The 20,190-nt window shown below is 42.8% G+C and overlaps 1 protein-coding gene across 11 annotated transcripts in view; it reads right to left on the bottom strand.

The window, feature by feature from the left end:
- LOC127030195 (sodium channel protein type 1 subunit alpha) overlaps positions 1-20,190 on the bottom strand; it is a 358,700-nt gene that overhangs the window by 2,919 nt on the left and 335,591 nt on the right. For 7 of the 11 annotated variants that reach the window (XM_050916258.1, XM_050916249.1, XM_050916251.1 and 4 more), the window contains 4 exons: positions 7,654-7,731; positions 7,189-7,338; positions 1,588-1,680; positions 46-316 (listed from right to left, as the gene is read on the bottom strand). In XM_050916258.1, the coding sequence (XP_050772215.1) occupies positions 46-316; positions 1,588-1,680; positions 7,189-7,338; positions 7,654-7,731 (592 nt within the window). The remainder of the gene's footprint in view (positions 1-45; positions 317-1,587; positions 1,681-7,188; positions 7,339-7,653; positions 7,732-20,190) is intronic. The other 4 variants (XM_050916252.1, XM_050916253.1, XM_050916257.1 and 1 more) reach the window with 1 other exon arrangement.

The following is a 20,190-nucleotide window of genomic DNA, read 5'->3' as shown; positions in this document are numbered from 1 at the left end:
TTCCACACATTTTAGCCTCTTTTTAATTTAAGAAATAATTCTTACCTACTATGGAGAGAATGACAACCACAAAATCAAAAATGTTCCAGCCTATGGTGAAGTAGTAATATCGGAGTGAAATCAGTTTCAGAACACATTCTCCAGTGAAAAGGACAACAAACACCAGGTTAATCCGCTGTAAAACAGTTTGCATCTCGTCACTCTGATCATCTGTTTCTACCATCATGGTGACCATGTTAAGGCAGATAAGAATCATGATGCCGATATCAAATACTTGTTTTGTCACAAAATCAAATACCATGCCTTGGAATTTGTTCTGGAGGGGGGAAAAAGAACCATTCAATTCACACCTTACAATTATTTTTCTATTCTATATTATACTGGAAGAAGGTAAGAAAATCTCTTAATAACACAGTGTATAGAACTTCAGTAAAAGGGCAGCCTTGTCAAATTAATAATACAAATATTAGAGCTTAAGTCAGCTCCCTTGCATCTACATGTTGTGATAATCTTGCCCAGCATCACACAGCAAGTTTGAAGAAGAGCTGAAAGAGTTCAGCTCTACTGGGTCCCAATTTACTACCTTAAACACCCTTTCACTTTCTGATACCCTCTCATTCACTGTCCGTTCTGTGCATTGAATGAGGCAGGGGTCGTGTAGAAAGAATAGATTGTGATCATGTAATTAAAGACTACCTAATGCATATGCACAAAGGGAGGGGAATTAAAGTTGCATGATGCTGGCAGTTTTGATTCTGGCATGTCTTAATTTTTGAGTGGCTGACTTTGCAACCTTAGCATTCTTTCTAATATTAGAGTTCTTCCAAAAAATTACTGGACAAATTATTTAATGTTGGTAAAAGTTCTTGTCTCCCCCCTACCTCCAAACTCTGAAAATTGCATGGGCTGTTTTTTTGCTGACACTTTCCAGAAAAATTCAACCCGAGGTAAGGAGCAAGCATGAGAAATTTTAACCCAAACGATAAAAGTTTGGCAAAGTTATAAGCAATTGAAATTAGGGAATTAAAATGGGAAGTGTTAGGTAACTAATTACAGGTGTTTCCACAAGCTCCACCTATAACATGTTAAAATATAATAGGATTTTCAAAGTATCCTAAAAGCCTTAGACAACCAATTCCAATTGAATTTTGATAGGATTTGGGCATCTAAATCCCTCATGCTTCTTTGAAAATCCCAGCCTTAATATATACATGTTCTTTACTGTTTAGTAAACTGACAATGTTTCTTCTTAGAACTGTTACAATGAAAGACAGTATGGCAATGATTTAGTATCATTAGTCACAGGAAAGGGGCATACAATAGAGTTCAGATTCCTGGATCTTTTCCTCTTTACATATATAAAAAAGAAAAAATATGGTAGCAGAGGGAAAAGGTACTTTCTTTAATGTGTTTAAATTTTCCACTTTTGGTTACCTTAAAGATAACTTGTACATGAGCTTTTTATAGATAATATATCTAGTCTTTATACAAATGTGAACTCTAAATAAACTGCTTACAAGCTAATATTTCTTTTTTTCCTTTAAATTGACCTTTTAGTCTGGACAGATTAAAGTAAATCATTCTTACCCCTGGCCTAGGTATAGGTTTTTGTGGTTTCTTGGATCCCAGCTTTTTCATTGCATTGTAGTATTTCTTCTGTTCTTCTGTCATAAAGATGTCCTGACCTCCAAAGTAAGGAAATGAGATCAAAACTGGTTATAACCACATTTACATGAATAATCTTTCAAAAATTTATTCACATTCAAAAGAGAAAAGGGATTACAAGGAAAATAAGTGTCTCATAATCTTATATTTTATTGTGGAGATGTTATAAATACATCCTCACTAGGAGATCAAAGGAGACGTTACTATCAGCTACTTTTTCACTGGCTCTCTGCAGAGTTAAATACAGACATGCATTGAAGGCATCAAGTAACAGAGTCCAATTAACTATTAAGCTCATGAGGGTTTAGTTGCAGGTCCCAGTGAATCAAGACAAGGCACTAACATTCCACCAATATTAGGTAGGCTATCAAATTCAAGCACTTCCACACAAATGAATGAGTAAAACGCCTAACCTCTTTCAGGGTCAAGGCACATTGAACAAGAAGTTTAGCCACCTTTAGGGCGCAAAGGGCTGTGGGCATTTGTAATCAGGTAATTTGTAATTTGCTATCAGGGTCAGTCCTCACTCTTCTGTAACTCATTCTGATGTGGGGCTGATTTTCTCAAACAATGGGGATTTTTCTTTACAAGCAGTCATTTAATGTATATTATCTACTGCTTGCAATATTCTCATGCAGTTCTGGATATCTTTATTGTTTAATAAGGAAGGGACAAAGGACAAGAGACAATTACTTACCACTATTTTTGTCAGTTTTATTCTTCCCTGCACCCTACTTCCCTCACCCTTCTTAAAACTAGACCTCCTTGTTTCCTCATAGGTTGTACAATAATGCTTACAGATCTGTATGTTCCTACTGTAGGATGAAGGAAGAGAAGGACTCTGACACAAGCAATTATAGGCAAAGAGAGGAGACTCACCAGAAACTGGAGTTCTTTGAGGAATACCTGTGCATATTCACAGTCATGGGATTCAAAGTACCTGCACCATGGTGATCCAGAACCTTCTGAAAAACTTTGACACTGCATCCCCAATGTTCATGGCCCAAAGTTATGTAAGAGAGGTGTGACCCTCAGTCACATCTGCTCACAGTCCAAGATGGATAGGAAACTGAGGAAGAGGGGAAGTTGAGTAGGGAGTTTGAATATTCAGAGACATCCGTCAAAGAACTAAAGCTACTGGTAAGTAATCTCTCTTTCTTCAGGGAACCTGTGCATAATTCCATTTGCTGGTGGCTGGTAAGCTCAGTGTAGCTGAGATGACTGATGGGCTGAGGAATTCTCAAGTAAAAAAGAGATGGTAAAGCAACTCTGCGAAACCTGATATCAAACTGTGAAGCTAAATCTAGTACTGTAGTAATGTTGAGTGAATATATGTATTGAGTTCCAGCTGGCCACCTTTCAGATCTCTATTTCTGCCTGTTTCAGAGCAAGGGACTTGAATATACGTCTACCACACCCTCCAATGAGTGCCATAGGCATCATGCTATAGGTTATTTTGGCGTGGGCCTCTCAATCTCTCCTGTTGGAGCTGTTCCATTTGTATAAATAATTAAATAACACTGGGCAAGAGAGAGTGAGAAATAGACTGTATAGCCTGGTGATTGGGGCACTCATCTGGGATGTGGGAGATGCAGAGACATGAATCTGGGGTGAGTTTCTCTCTAACCAGAAATTTAATCCTGTGACTGAGAAACCTTGATGAAAACACATTTATCCAAAAAAATCCTGACCAGCTTGAGTTCTACTGCATCTAGGACCTACTTGTCCACTGTTATGTCCTTCCAGGCTGGAAATGGGGAATGTGATAGAGTTGGTTCTTTGCTCCTGACATACACATCAAAATTGGGAAGAAAGAGGAGCGACAAGAAGGGTGTATCCCAAACACAGACTTTTTGCCTCACAGATCTGTTTTTTGGGTGCCTGTTAGTTTGCACGCACTGCCACAGTCCCCCTCTAGCAGCAGAGAATGGGTGTTGCACAGGACTTCACGTCTAACACCCCCTGTTGACCACTTTCTTGGTTCTATGTTGTCCTGTCTTTGTCTGGGTCTTCCATGGACCAGCTTTTCAGCCAGATCACCTCCAAAGTTCAGGCACTTATGGGTAACAAAAGTCCAGCTGTGAATCCAAATAAATATCCAAGCCAATTTCTTCTGCCCCTCTTGGGCTATGCTGAAGTTTTGTGCTCTTTGCCCTTATTCCTGGGTCCTGCTGAGTTCCTCTATGCTGTTTCCTCTCAGCAGGTTTCCCACTGCTTCTCCTCCATAAGGACTCTGTGCTCTTCCCTCAGAGATCTCCATGCTTCTTACAGGCCCTATCACAGGAACCTGTCCTACTCCCTGTGGTTTTCTCCATCCTGCATTCAGCAGGTCTCCTCTTCCCTGGGTCTCCTGCCCCATGACTGAGTTCTCTTCCCTATATATATATATATATATATATATATATATATATATATATATATATATATATATATATATATACACAGAGAGAGAGAGAGAGAGAGAGAGAGAGAGATATTTCCCTGATGGGTAGGCCTTTTGTCTGATGTGCATTGAAGGGGAAGAAGTGGTCTTCGGGCATACAACCCCCAAAATGGGAGGTGGAATTAGCAGTAGGAAGGAATCAGTGTAACTGAATGAACCAAGTCTGCCTCTTCTGAGATTTCTTGGAAGAGGAGAAGACATCTGGGAAAGGAGCCCAAGGAAACAACATTGATAAGGCAAAGACTATATCAGCAGGAGATGCTGATGGTGGTCTTTGGCACCAGAGAGGAGAGGTTGAAGTTGGATCCAGAGGAGTCAACGCCCAATTGGTGCTCTTCCAAGATAAGTACTACTACTGCTTTTTTCTATGGTGCTTTCCCTTTAATGCTGGGGGATCTTTTTCAGCATACTTGCTCTTCTCCCTAGGTTTCCAAGGAGCTAGAGAGAAATTTTTTTGGCATCCAACATGAAATCAAAAAGTCAGTTCTGTTCAGTGAAGGCATTTCTTACGGAACTCCTGAAATGTCAACACCACTCAGGATGTAGACAACATCAAGGTATCAGCACCAGAATTTTCCAGTGTCTTTCAGATATCGGTACTGGAATGAAAACTATTTTCTGACTTAGGTAACAAAATACTGGCACTGGGACCCCAAGGTCTTTGAGGGCCTTGAAAAAGATGAGTCCTTCAACTGTGATTGTTCAGACCTGGAAGAGACTGACTGGAGCTGAAAATTGTGGTTTTAATGCCGTCAGCATGAAGTGGTCCTCTTTTAACTCCTATGTCCTGTCTAGCTTCTATTCAGACATTGTAGTGGAGTCCTTATTAGGCAAAGTCAAGATTGACTTCAGGAGGCTAGTGGTGGAGAGGTTGGGAGTTGAAGACAGCCATTGTGGGCCATTCATGGTGTGCCAGCCAGAATCCACTGCTCTCTCTGACAGCCTTACTCAAAGGGCTTGAGGAATAAAAACCTATCAGACTTTACATCTCTTGGGAGGTGAGTTTTCTCCAGACAAAAGAGGTAGCATGTGCGTGCATCGTATTTCAGGAATATCCCTGAATTGCAGGCACACCTCTTGAAACTCTTCTTCAGGTCTGCCCTTGTCAGCACAGACCCAAGAAAAGTGCGGAATGCACTGAGGTAAAATGAAATATTAGATTTTTAACTGAAAACGGAATGATTTGGTAATATATATATTTAGCTAGCTAAGACTAAGATATACTAAGGGCTTATCTACACAAACAGTTATTGCGCAGTAAGCTGAAGTGTGAATTACAGCACACTAGCATGCCATGCAATTAGGGTCCATGCTACTATGCATTAAAAGTTCTCTGCTGTATTCCAGTGCACACTAGGGAACTGTCAGTATGTGGTAGGAGGGTCCACATAGACGTTTAGTGCACAGCATGCTAGTGTGCTGTAAATTCACATCCCAGCTTCCCGCACACATAGGAACTTAGGTGGGATGATGCTGAGTGTTGCCATGCATAACCTTTAGGTGCCTAGAAAATCACGAATTCACAAAGCCTGAGTTCAGCACCTACGTTCTCTGCACAACGAATGGGGAGAGAGAGGCACCTCAGAATGGGATTCACAAAAAGGCAGCATTGTTGGGTGGTTCCTCACCTAGAATAGCCAGTGGGAGATGCCAGGCTGAGGGGGCTTGAGCTAAGCCCTGCCTCTCTCTTGGAGATAGGTGCCTAAATTTGGGCTACAGGGAGGTACCTCCCTCTGCTTGGGATTCTCACCTGCAAATCCTCTCTTTGTGTTAGGCACCTATGCCATTTGAGCAAGAAGTTGGGAGAGGAGAATGTCCCTCATAACTTTTAGCGCAGTGGTTAGGGTAATCAGCTGGGATGTGGGAGACCTGGAGTTCAAGTCCCCCTCTATTTGATGGGGAGAAGGGATTTGAACTTGGATTCTGATGTGTGGGGCTCCCACAGTCTGTCCCTTTCAACATGTTATACTTTGGATAAATAATTAAAGAATCATTGGGCCAGAGACAGAGCGAGAGAGCATGAGAATGATGCTGTAGCCTGGTAGTTAGAGCACTCACCAGAGAGGCAGAAGAGCTAGGATCCACTCCATCTGCTCCAAACAACTTTTAAAGATTAGTTATCCACAGTGGGATAGCTTGAAAAGGAGGAGCCCCATACCAGAGTATCCCAAATCCCAGTGGTCTATGGCAGATCACAGCTCAAATCTCTTCTGCTGATCCCATATGTGGTGGGGAGGGGGAAGACTTGAACTGCGGGTCTGACATATCCCAGGTGACTAACAGCCACCTGGCTAAAATTATAAGAGTGGTCCTCCCTCTCTCCCCTTCCCCCATCATTTTGTGTAAGCCCACCTATAGGGGCCTGATCCGGTAGGTGAGCTCTGGACACATTTACTGGATTGATTCCTGCGGGCAAGTTAGGTGCAGGAATGCCTATCTTCTCCTGGTTCATGCATTGTTCTGTGGCTTAGGCATCCAGACACCTGGCATGGGGCTGCAGTACACAACAACATAGGGGCCTAGAGAACTTTTACTGCAAAAATCCAAGCAAGTTTAGGTGCCTACAAGTTTGGCAGGTTTTGTGAATCCTAGTGGGGCCTGGTGCTGGGATTTATGCACTAAAGTAGCAGTTAGGTGCCTATGTCATTCTGTGAATCTATCCCCAGTGTCCAGTGCTGTCATGGCTTTCTAGAAGGTTCAGGATCACTGAGGCATTAGTGGAAATATGCAGAGATGCCAGAAAGTAGTAATGTACTGTGGCCTAGAATCAATGGTGCAACCACATAAAGAGTTTGTAGGAAGTGGCCAGGAGTGAGAATGCATTAGTCCTTCACTTACATTGAAAGGAATATCGACAGGACACTAAATAACTTGGAGGCAGGGGGAAGGGAAAGGATGTGTTCCACTCATCACCTGGACTACTGGGAAGCTATAACATACTGTATCTTGTACTGTATCTTTTATGTAATAATGCTTTTCAATTGTTCAATCAGAATAAATGCTTGGGACAATCATTCCACATTTTTTATGACTTCAAAAAAGCAATGTCTTATATTGTTTTTAGGACAGAGAGGAGACACTTTAATACTTATCTTCTTTTTTTGCTGGTTGAAGTTATCAATGATAACACCAATAAACAAATTCAGGGTGAAAAAAGATCCAAAAATGATAAAGATGACAAAATAAAGATACATGTATAGGTTCTCTTCATATTTAGGTTGATCCAGTACCTACAAAACAAGTTTTGCAAAAAAAAACCAAAAAAAGAAAAATCAGCACTAATATTCCATGTCAACAATTCATTGAAAACTCAGCAACTCACAACACAAAGATCCAAAATACTTCTGTCCTGGGACAGTACCTTAGCACTCTTATTATAATATATTTTGCCCTGCACCTATTGAAATCAATGGGAGTTTTGCTATCAGTTTACAATAATTAATATTTAGGAGAATTTTGCCATACTCACTCACTCATTGTTGTTAAACTTAGAACTCAGAGTCTATACAAGGAAAAGAAGACTTTAGAACATAAATTGTACTTACAGCTCTTGAATCAATAGCTGCATACATAATATCCATCCATCCTTTAAATGTAGCCTGTAAATGAGACACGTTTGATATCTGCGTAAAAATATGGATTCATGAAAAGAGCTAGAGTCCAACATTTTATATAACTGTTTTCATCAACTGAACACAGTACCAGGAATCTTTATATCACATTTAAATCATTGATCTAATATAAGATTTATAGTTCAAGTTAATCTCTTGGCTTTCTTTAGAACTGCTTATCAAATACACTACTGTGTATCCCACCATTATATCTGTATATGAGCAGTGGCATAGTAAGCAATTAGTATAACCATGAAATCATCTATTAATAATTCCTAATCGTCTACTGCAAATGACAGTGTACAGTATCCATTTTAATGGAATAAATGCTCAGTAAATTCAGATGAGCAGATATAATGGCTACATACAACTGAGAAATACTAAGAAATAGCCTTCTTCTATGACTCGGTTGCCACCATCAAGGACCAATGAATAGTCCCCCATTATCATGTCAGTCAGGAAAGTGGCAACCAGTAGGAACCAAGCATGTTTAAGCCCTCCAACAAGGTAAGTCTTTCCTTAACTCTCATTCCCAGTTTGATTCCTGCTTTTTCAATGGTCAAAATTGTTCTCTCTGTTTTAGTGATTTTGTTTTTACTATAGTTATATTTTAACATATATTAAAACATGTTAGGTCTCTCATATATGTTCTTTTCTAGGAAGTGTGATAAAGTTCCTCCTCTACCTTGGTGGGTCCCATGCTTATTGGCAGATTTTGCTAGCCTCAGAGATCTTCCTGTGTTGGATCAGGAGTTGGGAGGTTTTGGGGGGAACCCAGGCCTGCCCTCTACCCTGGGTTCCAGTCCAGGGCCCTGTGGACTGCAGCTGTCCAGAGTGCTTCCTGGTACAGTTGTGCAACAGCTACAACTCCCTGGGCTACTTCCCCATGGCCTCCTCCCAGCACCTTCTTTGTTCTCACCACCGGAACGTCCTCCTGATGTCTGATACCGCTTGTACTTCTCAGTCCTCCAGCAGTATGCCTACTCACTCTCAGCTTCTTGCATGCCTCTTGCTCCCAGTTCCTCACACACACTTCCGCTCCCTCTGGGCTGACTGGAGTGAGCCCTTTTATGGCATCAGAGGGGCCTTAGAGTCAGGTGCTTAACAGCCTCACCTGACTCTTAGCAAGTTAATTGGAGTCAGGTGTTCTCATTAGCCTTAATTAATTCGAGTAACTTCCCAATTGACTACAGGTGTCCTAATTACCTTGCCTGCCTTATTAGTTCTAGAAAGTTCCTGAGTGTTCTGGAATAGTCCCTGTTATCTTACACAGGGAAAAGGGACCTGCCTAACCTGGAGCTAAAGTATCTACCTTCAACCACACTCTTGTAGCCATCTGGCCTGACCCTGTCACAGAAGCTACTGGAAGAAGAGAATATTGAACAGAAGATATACACTATATGTGGCAAAGACTAAAGATGCACCATCCATGGTAGCATTCTATGGACTTGCACATCTGCTTCCTTCTGAGCATAAACCCTAACAGAGAGATGAAGACAGTAAGAGGAAGGACATCTCCAAGTAAGAATCAACATACTGAGATTTAATCCAAACACACCTAGGGAAGAAATGGAGGATTCAAGAAGTTCTGTAGTCCTTTTATGCTACCCATCATCATCGGCCGAAAAAAAATGCGGGCACAGATCCCAGCCCAGAATAGGGAACCCCCTCTTTCATGATTATTGCTACCTCATTAGTTTCTTGACACCTAGTTAGTAGTGGGGTTATTGGAAAAACAAACTCTGCCCATGGAGCATATAAAGTGCAATATAGTTAGAAGCATCAGGAAATAGACCAATCAAAAGTGACTAAAGTACTGAAGAAACAAAGTGGGACCATTCATGATTAAAACAAAAAACAGTCCTGAAGCAGCAGAGTTTTCAGACGTAGGGTTGCCCTCAGGTGTATGTCTGGGAGAAGCAAGTTTCATACCTTAGGGGCCACCACAGTAAAGATTAGATCATGCTGACAATTTATGGCATAATGGTAGAACCTCTAAAAGATCATGTTAGAGTGCAGGTACCCATGAACATGACTGAAGTCTCAGAAATGGCCAGAGATTTTACAGCCAACATAACCATTTGAAAATCAGATCTGCCATCTTACACACTGGTGGAAAAATGCAGTGTGTCCATAATATGATCCCATCTGCTTAATCTGTTAAACAGGCATACTTTTGAATTATGCACATGCTAGAAGTGGTGGAGGAGCCCTTCTGGACGGTGTGTTTTATTTTCTCGGATCCAGACACACACCACCTGAATCCTCATAAATGGTCTCTCAGACAGAGTGGAATTATTTTAAATTATGTATGCATTTATATTATAATGAATATATTCATATTAACATAGATTAATTGGGAGAAGAGAAAATGGTTGATTTTAAAATATTAAAATTAAGCCTCTTACCCTCTTAACCCCCAATAAACAGATACAAAGAAAAAGAAAAAGTGCAGACCTCCAATCACATCTGAGATAAGGGGAAAGAACTGAGGAACTCTCAAAGCCCATATAGTTAATTATTATTACATAAAAGAGCAACTTAAAAAAGAGAGGATGAGTAGAAGCTTCAAGGGGTGAGGATGAAGAATCGCTATTAAATGCTACTTAATTGTAGTATCTTTAAAAAGAGCTGTAAGAGAATCTGTACTCACTACACTAACACAATTTCGCAACATCATATATAGAACATTACTGCTCCAAACAAGTGAAGAAAAAAAACCCAGAAAAACAAATCAGAATTCCGGAGTGAAAATATTAGGGAGAATGGGTTATGAACTGATACCTCAGTGGAATCCAATATGCTCCCTCACTGTAGTGGCTGGTTTCCTTTTGAATCCCTTAAGTGAGTCATCAAGAAACAGTGAATACAATCATCATTGTGAAAAAATATTTATGTTAATTGATATTATGGGGTGCACAAACCTCCTCCATCATTTCCCAAACTGGAAAGTTCACTTCAGTTACAGAAATCTTTTTCTTCAAGTTTGTGTTGCTCTGGAATAGTAGAATACACGTAGAGGAAATTCAACACTAGGGTGCTGAAGTTAGTAAATGGATACAGCTCCTACCGAGGTTGATGCCAGCTTATGTTAGACCTGAATTTGGCCTATCATGTTTTCCTCAAGAGAAGTATTTCCAAAATTACTGTCTTTATCCCTACTGAATAAAATAAGAGTACAGGAGTCCAGAATCTTATCTCAGTTACACTGATGTAACTTGGCATAGCTCCAATGGTTTTTCATTCACACTTATTTAAATCTACAATAACTCCACTGATTTCAAAGTGGTTACTTTAGATTACACGAGTGTAGCGGAAATCAGAATCTGACCCAAATCATTCCGGCCAAAGAACCCAGATAATCCTATAGGTAAGTATAAATTTGAATGGAATTAATAAAATCCTCAAAACCAAACAAAAACAAAAACCCAACTTACTGTCAGCAAGAGTGGATCAAATTTTCAGTGAAAATTGTAAGATCACACTGGTGTTATGCCAGTCCTTTACTAAAGCCAAGCAACCAGAGATGATTTTTAGGAACATTTTCAAGTGTCTATTTTTGAGCAGAACAATATATTGCTTTTAATTAATATCCTGTTGGTGCTTTATAGCTGTCCACATCTGCCTGGTAGAACTGCATTTTATCATCCACACTTTTTACCCCCCATTTCAAAATTTCTGTTTTCTCCTCCTTTTTATCTACCTTGAAGCAAAAGAATCAATTCTGTATTTACCCTAATGGCTTGCAAAATTTTGACCAGAGAAGTGTCTCTTACTCCCAGGAGATTTACTTACCTGAGGAAATCCAAAATACTAGATTTCAGGTTTATACTTGTTACAAGAGAGTCATGCCACAAAGGAGATACCAGCAGATGCCCTTTATTTTCTCCCAACACCTCCCTTTCCTTCTCCACTTACAGCTGCATGAGAATTGGGAAGAAGGAATTTCTCCAGCTTCGTCACTTCTCTTCAGGGATATAGAAAATCTTCACACAAGTTTAGACATCCTTTCCCCCTCCCCCGACAAATCTCCTCAAAAAAACAAGTCATCCGCAGATTCACACAGATCAAAACCAGCTGTACTGGACCATAAAATGGAAAGTTTTGAACTAGTGGCCTCTTCAGAGCCTACACAGAATGAAGATTTAAATGTCACATAAAAGATACAAACCCAAACTACAAATGTATCCTGGAAATTTTTCTTAGCCTCTGATCACCAAAGTCTTAACTGATATTTTCCAGGATTCTGTAAAACTGTTGGCACATATCATGAACCCATGTGTTTTAGACAGAAAAACTTTATGGCTCTGCACTTGTACTAGGAAATTTCTCTTCTAAGTGTCTGATTTCTGTAGAGAGAAACTAGACTGAAAGAATTCTTCATAAAACTCACCCAAGAGAGATCCACAGATATTTTCATCAGCTCAGAAAAATCAACTGTGATACAGAGGCAGTCTAAATTCAGAATTTACAGGGTTTTTTTCAGAAACTAGACCAGATCTTCTAGGTGTGCCCCCTGTCTATTGACTTGGACCAAGGATCTTTATTAAACTTGTATTTACTTTTCTGCTTGACTATCATAAGAGAAATAATATTTATATTCAGAGAACATTAGAGACTAATTATGGATGAGAGGGCTAGGTCCTGACTTCGGAAAAAAGTTTTTTTTGTTATAGAAATCCTGTTCTTTCTTCCTTTAGCATTGTAATCTCCTCTATCCACACCTTCTCCATGATAAAAAGGAACTGTTTCTAGCATCTTCTGCTCCAAACAGAAACCAGAAGAGATCTAAGGAAACAGGAATTTATTCCAGATTATCTATTGTCCAGAAAGGCTACAAGAACCTACAATATTTCTCTCCGAGAAAGATGTGATTCAGCTGGTTAAAAAAAAAGGGTAATGCTAACAAAAAGATAGTTTGAAAAACAAAGCCTTTCTAATGCTATTGGCCTCTGCAAAAGGCACCTTTGTTGTATACCACAGGGTATGTCTACACTGCAATTAAAAACCCACGACTGGCCTGTGCCACCTGACTTGGGTTCACAGGCCTTGGGCTAAGGGGCTGTTTAATCATGTTGTAGATATTCGGGCTCAGGCTGTAGCCCGAGCTTTGGAACCCTCACAGGTCCTAGAGTCTGGGCTCCAGCCCGAGCCTCTATAACACAGGGTATGTCTATACTACGGGATTATTCCGATTTTACGTAAACCAGTTTTGTAAAACAGATTGTATAAAGTCGAGTGCACGCAGCCACACTAAGCACATTAATTCGGTGGTGTGCGTCCATGTACCGAGGCTAGCGTCGATTTCCAGAGCGTTGCACTGTGGGTAGCTATCCCGTAGCTATCCCATAGTTCCCATAGTCTCCCCCGCCCCTTGGAATTCTGGGTTGAGATCCCAGTGCCTGATGGGGCAAAAAACATTGTCACGGGTGGTTCTGGGTACAGCCTCACCCCTCCCTCCGTGAAAGCAGCAGACAACTGTTTTGCGCCTTTTTTCCTGGCTGAACTGTGCAAACGCCATAGCACAGCAAGCATGGAACCTGCTCAGATCAAGACCGCAATCGTGGACGTTGTAAACACCTCGCGCATTCTCGTGCAGTCTATGGTGAACCAGGACCTGCAAAGCCAGGCGAGGAGGCGGCGGCGGCTACGGCAGAGCGGCGACGAGAGTGATGAGGACATGGACACAGAATTCTCTCAAACCACGGGCCCCTGCGCTTTGGAGATCCTGCTGGTAATGGGGCAGGTTCTAGCCATTGAACGCCGATTTTGGGCCCGGGAAACAAGCACAGACTGGTGGGACCGCATAGTTTTGCAGGTTTGGTACGATTCGTAGTGGCTGCGAAACTTTCGCATGCGTAAGAGCATTTTCATGGAACTTTGTGACTTGCTTTCCCTTGCCCTGAAACACCAGAATACCAAGATGAGAGCAGCCCTCACAGTTGAGAAGCGAGTGGCAATAGCCCTCTGGAAGCTTGCAATGCCAGACAGCTACCGGTCACTCAGGAATCAATTTGGAGTGGGAAAATCTACTGTGGGGGCTGCTGTGATGCAAGTAGCCAAAGCAATCATTAAGCTGCTGCTATGAAAGGTTGTGACTCTGGGAAACGTGCAGATCATAGTGGATGGCTTTGCTGCAATGGGATTCCCTAACTGTGGGGGGGCGATAGATGGAACCCATATCCCTATCTTGGCACTGGAGCACCAGGGCACCCAGTACATAAACCGCAAGGAGTACTTTTCCATGGTGCTGCAAGCACTGGTGGATCACAAGGGATGTTTCACCAACATCCACGTGGGATGGCCAGGAAGAGTTCATGACGCTCACGTCTTCAGGAACACTACTCTGTTTAAACGGCTGCAGCAAGGGAATTTCTTCCGAGACCAGAAAATAACAGTTGGGGATGTTGAAATGCCTGTAGTTATCCTGGGTGACCCAGCCTACTGCTTGATGCCATGGCTCATGAAGCCTTACACAGGCAGCCTGGACTGTAGTCAGGAGCTGTTCAACTACAGGCTGAGCAAGTGCAGAATGGTGGTAGAATGTGCATTTGGCAATTTAAAGGCGCGCTGGCGCACATTACTGACTCGCTCAGACCTCAGCCAAACCAATGTCCCCTTTGTTATTGCTGCTTGCTGTGTGCTCCACAATCTCTGTGAGAGTAAGGGGGAGACCTTTATGGCGGGGTGGAAGGCTGAGGCAAATCACCTGGCCGCTGATTACGCGCAGCCAGACACTAGGGCGATTAGAAGAGCACCCCACGAAGCGGTGCGCATCAGAGAAGCTTTGAAAACGAGTTTCATCACGGGCCAGGGTACGGTGTAACTGTTGTGGTTTTTTCCCCTTGATGAACCCCCCCCTTGATTGACTCATTCCCTGTAAGCAATCCACCCTCCCCCTTCAATTACAGATTGCTTAAGGAAATAAAGTCACTATCGTTTAAAAATCATGTATTCTTTATTAAAAAGTCATTATAAAAAGAGGGAGAGAACTGACAAGGTATCCTGGGTGTGGTTTGGGAGGAAGATAGGAGGGAAGGAAAAGGCCACTAAAAATATTTCAAAGTAATGACAGCCTTTTGGTTGGGCTGTCCATGGGGGTGGAGTGGGTGGGTGCACGAAGCCTTCCCCCACGCGTCTTTACACGTCTGGGTGAGGAAGATATGGAACATGGTGAGTGGTGAGGGTGGTTACACAGGGGCTGCAGCGGCACTCTGTGACCCTGCTGCTGTTCCTGAAGATCCACCGGACATCAGAGGATGTCAGTTTGATCACGCAACAGCCCCAGCGTTGCATCATGCCTCCTCTGATCTTCCTGCCGCCACCTCTCATCACGTTCGTCCCTCCTGTCCTCATGTTCACTGGCATCTTTCCTGTAATTTGATACTACGTCCTTCCACTCATTCAGATGAGCTCTTTCATTGCGGGTTACTTCCATGATTTCCGAGAACATTTCATCTCGCGTCTTTTTTTTCCTCCGCCTTATCTGAGATAGCCTTCGGGATGGAGTAGGGAGGCTTGAAAAATTTGCAGCTGCATGAGGGAGGTAAAAAAGGGAAAGAAGCATTTAAAAAGATACATTTTACAGAACAATGGTTATACTCTTTCACAGTGAACAACACTATTCACCTTACATAGCACATGTGATTTCACTACAAGGTCGCATTTTGCATCTTAATATTGAGTGCCTGCGGCTCTGGTGTTAGAGATCTCACAGACGCAGGTCCAGGCAGCAGAATTCAGCTTGCATGCGGCCATGGTAAGCCATTGTCTTTCAGCTTCTGCAGCCTTCATATACACAGTGCCCTTCTTTCCCAAATACCAAGCAAAGCCCGTTCAGTGCTGCTTCTTTCCTGCTAACATGCAGCAGCAGAAACCATCCCCCCATCCAATTCTCTGGGAAGATCGCTTTACCCCTCCCCCCACCGCGTGGCTGGTATCATGGAAGATCACTGCTAATCACCCCCCTTCCCCTTCCCCACCGCGTGGCTGGTAGCAGGGAAGATCCCTGCTAGCCAAACGCGAAAAAGCTCAGCGCCATTACCCCCCGTCCCCTCCCCCTGCTTGGCTACCTGCAAGGAAGGATTTCTTTTAAGCAACAGGCAAACAGGCCAGTAGGAATGGCCATCTCTGTCCCCTTAATTAAATTCCTGAATTTCAACCAGGTTACCATGAATGATATCACTCTCCTGAGCATAACACAGCGAGATAAAGAAGGGATGTTGCTTGAATGCCAGCAATCACCAGGACCATATGCAGCTAGGCTTTGTCATGCAATGATACCAGATTACTTGCTACATGCATGGCGTAGTCAAGTGTCCTACCATGGTGGACGGAATAAGGCTGCCTTGCCCAGAAACCTTCTGCAAAGACTTTTGGAGTACCTCCAAGAGAGCTTCATGGAGATGTCCCTGGAGGATTTCCGCTCCATCCCCAGACATGTTAACAAACTTTTCCAATAACTGTACTGGCCTCGAATGCATCCCAAGTCCTCCGGGCAAATCAATCATTAAAAAACGCTTGCTTTTAAACAATGTTTTATATTTACAAAGGTACACTCACCAGAGGTCGCTTCCATGGCTTCATTGTCTGGGCTACTGGCCTGGGAGGGCTGGGAGGGTAATTCTGTCTGGGTGAGAAAAAGCTTCTGGCTGTTGGGGAGAACGGAGTGCTGTGTGCTCTCTGCAAGCTCGTCCTCCTCTTCCTCCTCCTCATCTTCCCCATCCGCAGACTCCTCAGCCATAGCTGAGATTACCACCCCCACCTCGGAATCCACGGACAGGGGTGGGGTAGTGGTGGCGGACCCCTCTAGAATTGCATGCAGCTCAGCGTAGAAGCGGCATGTTTTCGGCCCTGCCCCAGACCTTCCGTTTGCTTCTTTGGTTTTCTGGTAGGCTTGTCTGAGGGTATGTCTACATCTACAATTTTGCAGCGCTGGTTGTTACAGCTGTATTAGTACAGCTGTATAGGGCCAGCGCTGCAGAGTGGCCACACTTACAGCAACCAGCGCTGCAAGTGGTGTTAGATGTGGCCACACTGCAGCGCTGTTGGGCGGCTTCAAGGGGGGTTCGGGGAACGCGAGAGCAAACCGGGGAAGGAGACCAGCTTGATTACCAGAGGCTTCCTCAGGTATGCTGGGATACCTGCTTATTCCACGGAGGTCAAGAAAAGCGCTGGTAAGTGTCTACACTTGATTACCAGCGCTGGATCACCAGCGCTGGATCCTCTACACCCGAGACAAAACGGGAGTACGGCCAGCGCTGCAAACAGGGAGTTGGTGATGCCCTGCAGATGTGTACACCTCCTAAGTTGCAGCGCTGTAACCCCCTCACCAGCGCTGCAACTTTGTGATGTAGACAAGCCCTGAGTTCCTTAACTTTCACTCTGCACTGCACTGAGTCCCTGGTGTGGCCTTTCTCCATCATAGGCTTGGAAATTTTTTCAAATATTTTTTCATTTCATCTTTTGGAACGGAGTTCTGTTAGCACAGAATCCTCTTCCCATATAGCGATCAGATCCAGTATCTCCCATGCGGTCCATGCTGGAGCTCTTTTTTGATTCTCAGGAGACTGCATTGTTACCTGTGCTGATGAGCTCTGCGTGGTCACCTGTGATGGTGAACTCTTCATGCTGGCCAAACAGGAAATGAAATTCAAAAGTTCGCGGGGCTTTTCCTGTCTACCTGGCCAGTGCCTCCGAGTTCAGATTGCTGTCCAGAGCTGTCACAATGGTGCACTGTGGGATACTGCCCAGAGGCCAGTACCGTCGATTTGCGGCCACACTAACCCTAATCCAATATGGTAATACCGATTTCAGCGCTACTCCTCTTGTCGGGGAGGAGTACAGAAACCGGTTTAAAGAGCCCTTTATATCGATATAAAGGGCCTCGATGTGTGGATGGGTGCAGCGTTAAATCGGTTTACGCTGCTAAAATTGGTATAAACGCGTAGTGTAGACCAGGCCACAGTTAAACAGCCTCTCAGCCCAAGCCCTTTAGCCCAAGTGAGCTGGCATGAGCCAGCTATGGGTTTTTAATTGCAGTGTATAGTTGATATGCCCACACTAATGCTTATCGCTTATCACTTATCACTAAGTTTGTCAGAAAAAGCAATAGTATTGCCCCCCATGTGGAAATTTCCACACTACTCAATAAAGCTTTTCCTTAGTTTCTTAGCAGCCTGGCCAAAGCCCATTCATGTCAGTGGAAAGCCCCACAATAACTTCAATCAGCTTTGGCTCAGACTGTTAGGGAGCTGGAGAAAGAACTCTTTTGACTCCTGTTGACTTCAGTGGGCTTTTGGTTCAGGAGTTACGAATGCAGATAGGGGCTCTTCATAGAGCAGAGTGCAGATAATGGCCCCCAGAGGAAGCACAGCAAGAATATCCATTGACAATCACACTTTTGTATCTAGATTCCTCAGGATTAATGTTTTATCTTAAGCCATCAGCCAAATGCACAATTTCTCCCAAAAGCATTATCTATATTCCCTGCATATTCTGGGACTCAGCCAATCAATTCCCAGTATCTGTTCCTTTCAGATACCCTTTTTATTGCTATATATTCAGTAGGAAGGGTAGATACACAAAAGTTCTGATATTTCCATCTTTTCTTCATCAAAGATCAAAGTAGTCTTAAGGCTCTGCCCTAGATTCTTGTCTAACATGGTATCTCTTTTCCATATCAATAAGAAGATGGCTTTTTTAATTTCTGCCCTGATTAACAAAGCTATGTACAGAGCCCTGAAAAGCTAAGTCTCTGAGTCATGTTCTTCACCGTGTTCTTTAAGGCACGTAATAAAAGGTTCTAAAGTAGTATTTTCAAATTCACAAAAGGGATATACAAGCACAAGTTCCACTGGAAGCCAATTAGACTTTTGCTCTGAAATCCTTTAGGCACCTTTGAAAATTTCCCCTTAGTGCTCTTATTGTTCCATAATTGCAAAATGGATATTATCACTTTATCACACACATCTTCAAAGATGTAGAGCTCCCTGTCCATTTTGTGGGCAGCCAGAAGAGACTCTTTGGTCAAGGAAATGAATAAACACAAATGTGCAAGCTCTCTCAATACTTTCTACAAGCTCTATATCAGAATGGAAAAAAGAAGTGGTGGCATTGCCCAAGTTCCATCCACAAACCAAGTTCCACACAGCAAGGTTTGCCTCCTTGAGATAACAGAATGAGACACTACTCTCAGTATATTGTGCAGATGTTCAAAATACGATCATGCATCCTCTGCTGGATTCCTTGGGCCTGGCTCTCCCTCACTGAGGTATAGGTACACCCATAGACAAGACTGGATTAAGGCATAGGCAAAATAGGCTCACACCTATTACCCGAGCTTCCAGAGTCATGCAATGGATTTAGAAATCTAAGTTTTCATTTAAAAAAATGTTTCTAGCCCTCATGGTGACTCACAGACTTTTAAGGTCAGAAGGGATTTCCGTGATCATCTAGTCTGACTTCCTGCACAATGCAGGTCACAGAACCTCACCCACCCACTCCTAAAATAGACCCCTAACCTCTGGCTGAAATCCTCAAATCATGATTTAAAGACTTCAAGTTACAGATAATCCACCATTTACACTATCTTAGACCTGCAAGTGATCATTCTGCAGAGGAAGGCAAAAAACCCTCATCAATCTGACCCAGGAGGGAATTCCTTCCCAACCCCAAATATGGTGATCATTTAGATCCTGAGCATGCAGGCAAGACCCATCAGGCAGATACCCGGGAAAGAATTCTCTATAGTAACTGAGACCCCTCTCCACCTAGTGGTTGAAAACAATAGCTTGAAAATGTGAACCAAGTATAAATGATGGAGTGATGCCTTCTTGAGTTTGCAGACCGCCTCCGGCAGAGGAGAGAACAGCAGCCACTAAAGACAGAAAGGAATACACCTGGTCCTACCTCCATCCCTGAACAGACCAGGCTCCCACTGTCTGGAGAGGCCCTGGACTAGTTGGGGATGGCTTGGAGGATGCCTTGCTGAGCTCTGCTTCCCTTTGGTGGGGCTCATATCCACCCTAGACTCCCTTCCTCCACTCTGGCCTATTGGCTCCACAGGGCAGATTGAGAGGAAAAAGTGTTGTAATTCTTTCAAGTACAAACCACTTGTGTTACCAAATCAAATTATATTCACAGTGGATTGTGCACATTTTCATAATATGCTTGTCACTCTTCTATGTGGCGATCAGTAGTGAAATGATTAACAATGCTGATATTTAAATTATTGTAATTGCACATTTGAGACACCACCCTACTGAGATGAATGAGGTAGTTCACAATTGTCTGAAATTGTTTTGTCAGTTTATGCTCGAATCATGTTTTCATGATTTTCTTCACAAACAAAGGCTCTGGGCTCACTTTTTTTTAAATAAAAGCTCAAACTATGGAAAACTAGGTGACAATTTAAAAAAAGAGTATGAAGTTGCCAGCTTGATGTGATTCTGTCAAATTAAAGCCCTGAAC

The sequence above is a fragment of the Gopherus flavomarginatus genome, chromosome 10 (assembly GCF_025201925.1).
Source record: "Gopherus flavomarginatus isolate rGopFla2 chromosome 10, rGopFla2.mat.asm, whole genome shotgun sequence".
Classification (NCBI taxonomy): Eukaryota; Metazoa; Chordata; order Testudines; family Testudinidae; genus Gopherus; species Gopherus flavomarginatus.
The sequence above is the reverse complement of the archived record's forward strand: the minus strand, read 5'-3'. Positions and strand labels throughout refer to the sequence as shown.